The sequence below is a fragment of the Sciurus carolinensis genome, chromosome 19 (genome assembly GCF_902686445.1).
Source record: "Sciurus carolinensis chromosome 19, mSciCar1.2, whole genome shotgun sequence".
Classification (NCBI taxonomy): Eukaryota; Metazoa; Chordata; class Mammalia; order Rodentia; family Sciuridae; genus Sciurus; species Sciurus carolinensis.
Genome location: NC_062231.1, coordinates 706,686 through 719,211, shown reverse-complemented (window position 1 = coordinate 719,211; position 12,526 = coordinate 706,686). Strand labels below are relative to the sequence as shown.

General features: G+C 33.7%; 1 protein-coding gene across 1 annotated transcript in view; it reads left to right on the top strand.

The window, feature by feature from the left end:
- The first annotated feature begins 1,545 nt into the window (after nucleotides 1–1,545).
- The window catches only part of LOC124971132 (zinc finger protein 107-like), a 30,292-nt gene continuing 19,311 nt past the window's right edge, over nucleotides 1,546–12,526 (top strand). Inside the window, exons 1-3 of the mRNA XM_047534923.1 lie at nucleotides 1,546–1,763; nucleotides 6,355–6,424; nucleotides 8,199–8,325. Coding sequence (XP_047390879.1) covers nucleotides 1,546–1,763; nucleotides 6,355–6,424; nucleotides 8,199–8,325 — 415 coding nt within the window. The remainder of the gene's footprint in view (nucleotides 1,764–6,354; nucleotides 6,425–8,198; nucleotides 8,326–12,526) is intronic.

Sequence of the window (12,526 nt, the reverse complement as noted above, 5' to 3'; positions counted from 1 at the left end):
TCTTTAAAAATTCACACTTTCTTGACCTTAATATTTCTTTTCTTCTAAATTCCAGATCAAATAAATTTGGGTAAAATTCAGCTCCATAATTTGCTGGATGCTTCATAAAATATAACAAAAGATAAATACCATTACTGAAAACAAATGGAGGTGACATGGGGACAGACCTTGACAGATCAATGATGCTTTATTAAGCAATGGAGGGGCACTTTTTCTAGAAAGAAAATAGCAACTGGGTACAGTAAGGGTCTGAGTTTTATAGGATTTAGTTAGAAATAATCATAGCAGAATGTGTCAGTAGGAGAGATAGGGAAAGAGTAGAAGAACAGGAAATTGTGAAAGTTCAGAAACCATTGTTTTTCTTCCCTCCCTGGGATGCATAATAGTTCTCCTTTTCTCTTTGGGCTTGTTCTTCCTCTTTTATCCTGGGGTTTATTGTTTTCCATATCCTTCAATTATTGCTATCACTTTATTTTTGGTTTTATGAATTAAGAAATGAAAAACTCTTAGAGTCACATGCATACATTTGAAATGATCAAAAAGGATTGTTGTTGAGGCAAGATTGTGTATTAGTGAGACAGCAGTTCTCATAGCTTGTCTATCCCAAACTTAATCAGTGGAAATACTGCTTCTCTACAAGAATTAGAGTGTAAATATCTGTTACTGGATGGACAGTCTGCCCAAGCTGAACCAGGTTGTTCAACTCATTAAATTGGTTTCAAAAAAATCACCCTGAGTTTATCAATCATCAGTCCTAGACAGCTGAACCAGGGACCATCTTGGTAGTACACCACAGCTGTTCCAAAGGGAAGTGGAAACCCAGATCTGGGAGTTAACTGCTAGGTCTACTTAAATCTATCTAAGCCCAGCAAACAGACCCAAGGAAAATCAGAAATCAAGAGCATTATTCCCTGGTGAACTCAGGTTGAAGAGGCTAGGGAGAACCCAATTCCCCAACCTCATATATCCTGTGTCTCACGAACTTTTAAAACCAGATACAATTGGTCAGGAGGTAAATATGGTGGATGTCAGGAAACTTGGCTCTCAGCTTGCCAGCCTGACTTTTTCATGGCATTGCTCAGTCCCCAGTAACCACCCATCCCTGGCACCCACGTGGATGCTCCCATTCTGGAACCTTCCCTGACCATTGTACCTGCCAGTTATATGGCCTGCCCCACCTACCTGGTCCCTACAATTCTGACACCTGGGCCCTCTGATCTCCTTATACCCTGATCCTCAAGCCTCCCACCCTGCCCAAAACTTGGTCTACTTGACCTGCATCTTCACTGCCTGGTACATAATCCAGCCTGCCAGACTGCCTCTTCCTTGCCATGCCCACCCAGTCCAGTCAGCTGCTTTGCCATTTGACCCATAGACTAGACCTCCTAACCTATCATTTCACCACCTGGCCTGCCCCATCCATCACAGATAGACATCTACTGAGCTTTCAGAAGTATATTGATTCAACACTACCAGCAAGTCATCATGCAATAAAGCTTCTGGAACCTCACTAAAACTAAGTCCCTGCAACCAGGAACTCTGCCTATGGGAACTCCACTCACAGAACCCAATGGGGAACACACCCTCAGAATAGAATGGACAGCTTTTCCCATTTCACCTCTTACCAGTCTGCAAATAGGGAAGTTTAGAAGTTTAAACCCCAAACTACAACTTGATGAGCATCACAATAAAAAGGAAGAACTCTACAGCCCACACTCCATACTCTCATGTATCATTGACACCTCAAGAAGAAATAAAATCAGGTACAGACAGCAGACAAACATACTCACTATTTTGTCCAATGTAATTGAAAATGAACACTTAATTTCTTCATTTTTCATGAAGATTTTCAATTTTTTTTACTGTTTTGTTTTATTTGAATGTGTACTGATTGTTTCAATGACATCATTCAATGACAATGTTTTTTAACTTTTATACACACACACACACACATATATATACTTGTTTCTCTACTCATTTCTAGCCTTTTTATTGAAGGTTGTTATTTACATGCTCAATTTTTTAATGGATATGGTTTTGGTTTTTGATTAACATATTTCGATTTTGTTTTGTGTAGTATTTGCCACTACTCTATTTTTTCATCTCCCTCTCTCCTTTTTCTACTGTTAACAGCCAAATTTTGTTCTCTTTCTTCTTTTATATTCTTACTTCTCTTTTTCTTCCCCCTCATTAACAACACATCCTATGTGACCACTGAATTTGCCCTGTTTGCCATTAGAAATTGCAAACATTTCTACTCTCCTATCTCTTCTTTCCTCATATTGAACTCTGTCCTTAACACCTCTTAACACTATTTGATGTATATAATGTATGTCCCTACCACAATACAAGGCCAGTAATCAATATGGCAAATATAGAAGTCATAAAAAATAGCTATTATTTTATTTTATGCCAGATATAATTTATGATTGTTTACTTTTTTAATAATGTAATTGGTGATTTTATTTCTGCATATTGTACCAATATCACTGTGGATGTCAAAATAGAAACTAAGTACCTAGTCTACTGCTTTATATTGTTTGCATAGATTGTTGCTATCATTTCTCTCCCAAAATATGAAGTCATTGTAACATAGAGGGACACTATATACTCATAAGGCAGAAATTGTACAGCTTCATATCCACACAAATAGGTAGAAACACTAACAATATAATAAGTTAGGGGAACAAACCTTTCCAAACAACATAGAGTATCTCAATCACAGAAAAAAATGTTAAGGGTCATGAACAGAACTTTCAAGAAATATGGGATAGTTTGAAAAGGCCAAACTTAGAATTCATCAGGATAGATGAAGGCTCTGAAATACAGGTTAAAATAATGACCAATCTTTTCAATGAAAAAATATCAAAAGATTTCCCAAACCTTAAGTGGAAAATGAAATACAGAAACCATATAGGATTCCAGATATACAAAATTACAACAGATCTACTTCAAGGCATTATTATGATTATTATTATTATTACTTCAAGGCATTATTATTATTATTATTATTATTATTATTATTATTATTTTTGCTGTGGATTGAACCCAGGATCTTCTGCATGTGAGACAATCACTCTACCAACTGAGTTATATCTTCAGCCCAAGACACATTATTTTCAAAGTACCTAACATACAGAAAAGTGATAGAATTTTAAAAGCAGCAAGAGAAAAAGACTAGGCACACACTTAGAGGAAAACCAACCCCAATCTGAGCCAATTTTGAAGTCCAGACCTTTAAAGTTAGGAAGTCTTAGAATTATATATACCAAGTTCTAAAGAAAATTGAATCCAACCAAGAATTGTACATCCTGCAAAATTAATGTTTAGATTTGAAGATAAAATAAAACCTTTCATGATAAACAAAAGTTAAAATAATTTCCAACTCTAAAGCTGGCACTACAAAACATAATCAACAAAATATATTAAGAATATATGGAGAATGAAAACAAAAACCAGTCAAGAGAGAAATGACACTAGGAGAATGATCAATTAAAGAAGAATTGAATTCAAGTTAAAAACTAGAAATAAACCAAAATGACAGGACATGAAAAGCATCTTTGAATAAGAACACTGAATGTAAGTGGACTCAGTTCATTGAACAATAGACTTAGGCTTGTAGATTGAATTAAAAAAAAAAAAAACAAGCCCATTAACATACTGTCTTTAAAGGACTTACTCATAAAGAAAAAACATCCACAGACTGAAGGTGAAAGTTTGGGGGGAAAAATGTCATTCACATGGTCCTTAGAAACAAGCAGGGATTTCTATTCTCATATCAGATAAGGTATACTTAAAAACAAAATTCATCAAAAGATACAAAGAAGACCATTTCATACTGCTTACGGGAATCATACCAAAAAAAAAAAAAAAAAAAGAAATAGCAGTCATGAATATTTATGCACCAAATAATGGAGCAGCTATGTACATCAAGGACTCTCCTCAATATCAAGAATCAAAAATAGGCCACAAGAAAAAAATACTGGGTAACTTTAACATGCCTCTTTCAACATTAGATCAAGTAAAGATGCTACAGTACTAAAAATATAATCAATAGATTTAACAAACATAGAATATTTCTTCCATGACTGATACACTTTCTCCACAGCACCTGGGACATTTTCTAAAAACAGACTCTATTTTTGGCGACAAAGCAACTTTTAGCAAATAAAAATTTTAAGAAAGATAATGCCCTGCATACTATCAGATAATAATAGAATTGAATTAGAAATTAGTGATAAGACAAAAAGTAGAAACTAGTTTTACACCTAGAGACTAAATAATTCACTATTGAATGATGAATGGATAGCAGAAGAAATCAGTGGTTATGTAAAAAATTCTTAGAAGTAAATGAAAATAGTGTTACAATGTTTGAAAACCTCTGGGATACTGTGAAGGTGGCTCTAAGAAGGAAGTTCAAAGCATTGAACTTGTTCACTAAAAGAACAGGAAGACACCAAATAAATAATCTAATGTTACATCTCAAGAGCCTAGAAAAGAAAGAGCAAATCAATACCAATATCAATAGAAAGACAGGAAATAAATCGGAGCCCAACTCAGTAAAATTGACATTAAAAATAAGTTTAAAAAACTCAATGAAACAAAAAGTTGGTTCTTTGAAAGAGCAAACAAAATTGATAAACTTTTAGGTCAGCTAAAGAGAAGACAGAAAAAAAACCCCAAATTATTAAAATACTTCATGAAAATGATATCATCAAAAAAACACCAGTGAACTTTAGGAAATAGAAGACTACTTTGAAAAATTATACTCCAATTAACTAGAAAATCTTGAATACAATGATGAATTCCTAGTCTAATGACCTAACCAAATTGAACAAGAAGGATATAGAACATTTAAGCAGATCAATTTGTAGTAAAGAAATAGAAGAAGCCATCAAAAACCTACCCCAAAAAAGAAAAGCCTAGTGTCTGATGGATTCTCAGCCAAATTCCTCCAGGCTTTTACAAAAGAACTAACATCAACCCTCCTCAAGTTATTCCAGAAAACTGAAAAGAAAGGTACTCTTGCAAACTAATTCTATGAAGGAGGTAGCACACTGATACCAAAACCAAAGACACATCAAGGAAAGAAAACTTTACACCAACATCCTTCATGAACACAGATGCAAAAGATATTAAAAAAATACTGGCAAATTGCATACAAAAACACATGGTCAAGTGGTTTTCATGCTACAGATTCAAGGTTGTTTCAACACATGGAAATCAATAAATGTAATATATTGCATACATAGTCTTAAAGACGGGAACACATGATTTCCTCAATAAATGCAGAAAAGACCTTTAATAAAATACAATATCCATTCATGTGTAGAACACTGGAAAAACTAGGAATAGAAGAAACCTCAATATTGTAAAAACTATATATGACAAACCCAAGGCCAATATCATTCTAAATGGGAAACTGAAATCATTCCCATTTAAAACAGAAAAGAGACAATGATGCCCACTTTCACTACTTCTATTCAACATACTTCTTGAAACTCTAGCCAGAGCAATTAGGCAAAAGAAAGAAAGGGATACAAATAGAAAATGAAGAGCTCAAACTGTCTCTTTTTGCTCATGACATGATTCTATACTTTGAAGTCCCAAGAAAATCCACCAGTACTTGTAGAACACATGAATGAATTCAGCAAATCTAGAACACATGAATGAATTCAGCAAAATAGCAGGATATAAAATTAACACAAAATTAATTTTATTTCTGTACAGCAATAATGCATCAGCTGAAAGAGAAGTTAGAAAAAACATCCCATTCACAATAGCCTCCAAAAAATTAAAATACTTAAGAATCAACCCAACAATAGAGTTGAAGGATCTGTACAATAAAAACCACAGAACATTAAGAATTTAAGGAAAACCTTAGAAGATGGAAACACTTTCCATGTTCTTGGATAGGGAGAATCAGTATCAAAATGGCCATACTGCCAAAAGTGCTATACGAATTCAAATAAATCCCCTACAAAATTTCAATGATGTCCTCATAGGAATAGAAAAAGCAGTCATAAAATTTATTTTGAAAAATAATAGGCCCAGAATAGGTAAAGTGACCTTTTTAAGTATGAAGCAGGAAACATTAAAATACCAGGACTTAAATTGTACTACAGAGCTAAAGTAACAAAACCCACATGATATTCGCACCAAAATAGGCAAGAAGGTCAAGGGAATAGAAGAGAAGATACAGAAAAACCCAAATAAATACAATTACCTCATATTAGACAAAGGTGCTAAAAACACATACTGGAAAAAAGGTAGCCTTTTCAACAAATGGTGCTGGGAAAACTAGAAATTCACATATAATAGAATAAAGGTTAATCCCTATTTCTCACCCCGCAGAAAAATCAAGTCTGAGTGGATCAAAGACCTCAAAATTATACCAGAAACCCTGAACTTACTAGAAGAAATGGTAGGCCAAGTACTTCAACACATTGGAAGAGGAACTGACTTCCTGAACAAGATTCTAAAATAATTCAGTGAATGAGATGGCACCAAAGTAAATATTTTCTTCACAGCAAAAGAACAATCAATAGCATGGAAATAAAACCTACAGAATGGGGAATCTCTTTTGTCACCAGCATAGGCTGTTAATTTCTAGGATATACAAAGACTTCAAAAAGCTTAACACACACAAAACAATAAATAAAGGGGCAAAGAAACTAAAAGAATAAATAGGAATAATCAAATTTCTGGAAAATATTTACCATCTTTTGATAGTAGAGAAAAAAATTTACACTGAGATGACATCTTACTCCAGTCAGAATGGCAATTATCAAAAATAACAAGTAATAACAAATGTTCATGAGAATGTGGGGAAATAGAATGCTCATACATTGTTGGTAGGACTGTAGGTTGTTGCAAACCCTCTGGAAAGCAGTATGATTTTTCAAAAAACTAGGAATGGAACCCCCTTTTAACCCCCAGTTATCTCACTCCTTAGTATATAACCAATGGACATAAAATCATCATACTGTAGTGACATAGCCACATCAATGTTTATACCAGCACAATAGCTAAGCTAAGATACCAACCTGGGTGCCATTCAACAGATGCATGGATAAAGATTTTGCCTTATATACCCAATGGAATATTACTTAGCCATAAATAAGATTGACTTTTTATGACTGTTGGCAAGTAAATGAATGGATCTGGAGAATATTATGTTAAGTGAAATAAACCAATCCCCAAAACCAAAGTTCAAATATTTTTGCTGATATGTGGAAGCTAAACCACATAAAGTAGGGGAGGGTAAGAAGAGCAGTTCAATAGATTAGAAAATAGTGAATGAAAGGTAGGAATAAGAATAGGAATAGGAAAGAGTAGAATAATTTAAACATAATTTTTCTATGTACACATATAAAAATACATAAGTGAATCCCACCATCATGCCCACCCATAAGACTAAGATCCTAATTAGAATAAGATATATCCCTTGCTTGTATAATTTTATCAAAATGGCTCTAATATCATATACTACTAAGAAGAACAAATATAGTTAAATAAAAAGTGGTAGACCTGATGTGTTTATTCTGTTATAAAGATACAATATATACATGTATCAAAACTTTATATTGCACACATATGTACAATTTTTGCTTTATATATTAAAAAGTTTGAATTAAGAAAAAAATCCAAGCCAGATTGTTGTTATCTGTTATTTTAATAACATACATAAATACCATAAAATATTTGAACTCAAATTCACCACTAAATTTTTCTTTTAATGGCCTACATTGTTTTTCAAGTTTCTCTTATACCACTGGGTGCTGGAATCACTAGGGAGTTTGCTATGTATTCAGAAAATCTAGCTTCATCCCAGAACTATTGAATGAGATTTTAGTAAATTTCTGATTCTTGCTTGTACAATTAAAGTTTGAGAGTTCCCCATCTTAATCACCATAACTTTCACATCTGAGAGATATAGACAATTTAACATGATATATAAAATAACAAAATGTATATTCTTGTGTTGATGCCTGAATTTTATATTTTAATTCATGAAAATGGAGTATATATACTCTTTTGGACTTATCTTGCTTTTCGTCAGAGTTAGATAATAGTATCCCAAAGTCATCACTTACATGAGAATCTTTCTACTAACTCTCATTTTAACTTCAGTTAAATGACAAACTCTGAATGATCCTGTGGTCAATGTTTTATTTATTCATCTGTTCTTATTTCAGGAACGGTTGACCTTCAGGGATGTGGCCATTGATTTTACTGAAGAGGAGTGGGAATGCCTGCAGCCTGCTCAGCAAAACTTATATAGAGATGTGATGTTAGAGAACTACAGAAACTTGGTCTTTTTGGGTAAGCCTAACTTTCCTTCAAAATTCTTAATTAATATTTAATTTTCTTCCCTTACAAAATATCTTTTGGACACTTGTCTACAAGAATGAGTTTCAGATTTGTGCTTTCAAGAATAAAAGGGCAATTTTTTGGCATAGATAATATGTTAATGACATTCCTTTTAGTCTTTATCTCTCTCTTGGTGTGTTGTTACACATCCTTCACTTTAGATAAGTGATACTTAGAGTAATTCAGTGATGTTAAATAATGTGGTGTACACATAGTGGAGAACACAGCTGAGGCCCCAAAATGAAGTAGAAAGCCAAACCTCAAAATGTTGAGGTTTGCATCAAGACCCTGGCCCACCCACACCCGGCTCAGATTCAGCACCTGTGCTGCAGCTCCCCATCTACCAACACATTTGGAAGATGTGCAGCCATCTTGGATTATCCCTGAGGCAGAAACCACCATCACTAGGTGGAACAATGCCCATCCTGAGATGCTAACTGGAAGTTCATTGTCAGGTACCTCTCATGCATCAGGCTACTGAAGACTGAGACATCTGAATAGCATATGATTGTTATGTCATATACCCTTTTTTCTTTTTCTCTTTTTAATTGTTTATTTATTTATTTATTTTTATTGATTTTGCTCCATTTTCTTTTTGTTTACCTGCTTCCTCAGAGTCTCTTTAACCCTTTTCTCATGCTAACAACCAACATTTTTTGATTCCATGTTCACTCTTCCTATGATCTAGTAAATACTCTCTGCTTATCTCATTAACAGTTATATTCTACACCCCTCCCCCTCCTCTTTGTCCATCATTAGAAATTTAGACCTCATTACAAACCTGTTGGTTTTACTGCAATAATAATTGAACTCATCCTCTCTGTTTATTATGAAAAAACTATTAACATTTTCATAGGGGCTATTTGGTTTTTGGCTGCATATCATTTGTACTGGGTGCTGCTAATATTGATCTGCCCCTTAAAGTCCAGGTATGGGAAACTTGCAGGGACATTATAAATCTAGAGGGCAGAAACTGTAATATCTCAGATCTGCACTGCTAAAGGGGAAAGTACACAAACAGCATGAAGAAACAATGGAAGAAATTGCCCTAGACAAACCAAGATACTATATTAATAAAACCTATTGATAGTTTGTTAGAAAAAATGTCAGAAAGGAGTTTAGAATGTACAAACTTAACATGATCTGTAAAGGATGATATAAGAAAGCAAATGCAGGCAACAAAAGGTTCAATTTAAAAGAGCAAATGCAAAATATTATACCAATAACAAGATAGAAATTCTGGAAAAAAAAAAAACCAAATTCTTGAAATGAAGGAAGCAATAAACCAAATAAACTCAGTAGAAAGCATCACCAACAGACTAGATCACTTGGAAGACAGAACCTCAGACAATGAAGACAAAATATTTAATCTTGAAAATGAAGTTGACCATACAGAGATGTTGAGAAATCAAAAACAGAACCTTGAAAAATTGTGGGATAACATGAAAAGACCAAATTTAAGAATTATTGGGATTGGGGAAGGCACAGAGTTTTAAACCAAAGGAATGAACAACTTATTTAATTAAACAATATCAGAAAATTACCCAGACCTGAAGAATAAAATGGAAAATCACATATGAGACACTTACAGGACACAAAGGTTACAAAATTACAACACATCCACACCAAGGCATATTATAACAAAAATGTTTAAGATACAAAATAAAGATAGAATTTTAAAGACTGCAAGAAAAATATATTAATTACATACAAGGGGAAACCAATGTGAATATCAGCACATTTCTCAGCTCAGACCCTAAAAGCTAGAAGAGCATGGAAAAATATATTTCAATCTCTGCAACAACCTGGCTGCCAACCAAGAATCTTATACCCAGCAAAACTAACCTTCAGATTTGATTAGGAAATAATATCCTTCCATGATAAACAAAAGTTAGAAAAATTTACAAATAACTGGCATTACAGAACATTCTCAGCAAGATATTCCATGAGGAGGAAATAAAAAACAACAATGGAAGTTCACAAAGGGAGTAACTATCTTAAGGAAAATCCAATCAAATGAGAAACCAATTCACATTTAAAAGCAAATAATAAGCCAAAATGACCAGGAATATAAATCATATCTCAATAATAGTCCTGAATGTTAATGGCCTAAACTCATTAATCAAAAACATAGACGGGCAGATTGAATTAAAAAGAAAGACCCAACAATATGTTACCTGCAAGAGAAAAAAACATCCACAGACTAGAGGTGAAAGGATGGGAAAATAACATATCACACACATGAATTCAGTAAAAAAGCTGTGGTTTTCATCCTCATGTCAGATAAAGTAGATTTCAAGCCAAAGTTAGTCAGAAGAGATAATGAAGGACATTTCATACTGCTTAAGGGAAACAAATCAGCATGACATAACAATCATAAATATATATATGCCCTAAGTAATAGCATCCATGTACAATACACAAATTCTTCTCAGTTCCAGGAATCAAATAGACCACAACACAATAATAATGGGTGACTTTAACACATCACTCTCATCACTGGACAGATCTTTCAAACAAAGCTGAACAAAGAAACCGTAACTCAGTAACATAATCAATAACTTAGACTTAACAGACATATGTAGAATATTCCATCCATCAAGGAGCAAGTACACTTTCTTCTCAGCAGCACATGGACCCTTCTGTAAAATAGACCATATGTTATGCCATAAAGCATATGTTAGTAAATACAAAAAAATAGAGATACTACCTCGTGTTCTATTAGATCATAATGGAATGAAATTAGAAATCAATGATAAAATAAAGGACAGACACTACTCCAAAACCTGTAGACTTATTAATACCCTATTGAATGATGCATGGATAAGAGAAGACATCAAGAAATTTCTAGAGATACATAATCCTCCCAAACTGAATGAGGGGTACATAGAAAATTTAGACAGTTCAATTTCAAATAATAAAATAAAAGAAACCATCAAAAGCCTACCAAGCAAGAAAAGCCTGGGACTAGATGGATTCTCAGCCAAGATCTACAAGACGGTCAAACAAGAACTAATACTAATATTCCTCAAAGGATTCCATGAACTAGAAAGAGAGGAAACTCTTCCAAACTCGTTCTATGAATCTGGTTTCACCAAAATCAGATAAAGATGCATCAAAAAAAAGAAAACTTTAGACCAATATCCCTGATGAACATAGATAAAAAACTCCTTAACAAAATTCTCGCAAATTGCATACAAATAATATTAAAAATATAGTGCACCATAATCAAGTGGGGTTCATCCCAGGGATGGAAAGTTAGTTCAACATCTGAAAATTAATAATTGTTATTCATCACATCAACAGAAAAAAGCATTTGATTAAATACAGCACCATTTCCCGCTCAAAACTAGAAAATATGGGGATAGTAGGAACATACCTCAACATGGTAAAGACTATCTATGCTAAGCCCATGGCCCACATTATTCTATTTGGAGAAAAACTGAAAGCATTCCCATTAAAAACTAGAACAAGTCAGGGATGCCCTCTTTCACCACTTTTATTCAACATCATTCTTAAAACACTAGCCAGAGAATCAGACAGTAAAAAGAAAGTAAAGGGATATGAATGGGAAAAGAACTCAAGTTATCACTATTTACTGACAACATGATTCTATATTTATGGAATCCAAAAATCTCCACCAGAAATAGAACTAATAAATTAATTCAGCAAAGTAGCAGAATATAAAATCAACTCTCATAAATCTAATGCACTTCTATTCATAAGTGATGACTTCTCTAACAGAAAAATTAGGATAATTACCCCATTCACAATAGCCTCAAAGAAATAAAATATTTGGAAATCAATCCAACAAAAGAGGTGAAAGACCTCTCTACAGAACACTAAAGAAAGAAATTAAAGAAAACCTTAGAAGATGGAAAGATCTCCCATGTTCTTGGATAGGCAGAAATAATATTGTCAAAATGGCCATACTACCAAAGACACTATACAGATTTAATGTAGTGCCAATTAAAATCCAAATAACAGTCCTCATAGAAATAGGGAAAGCAATCATGAAATTAATCTGGAAGAATAGGAGACCCAGAATAGCCAAAGCAAACTTGAGCAGGAAGAGTGAAAAAGGAGTTATCACAATAGGAAAAGGAGTTATCACAATAACAGACCTTAAACCATACTGCAGAGCAATAGTAAC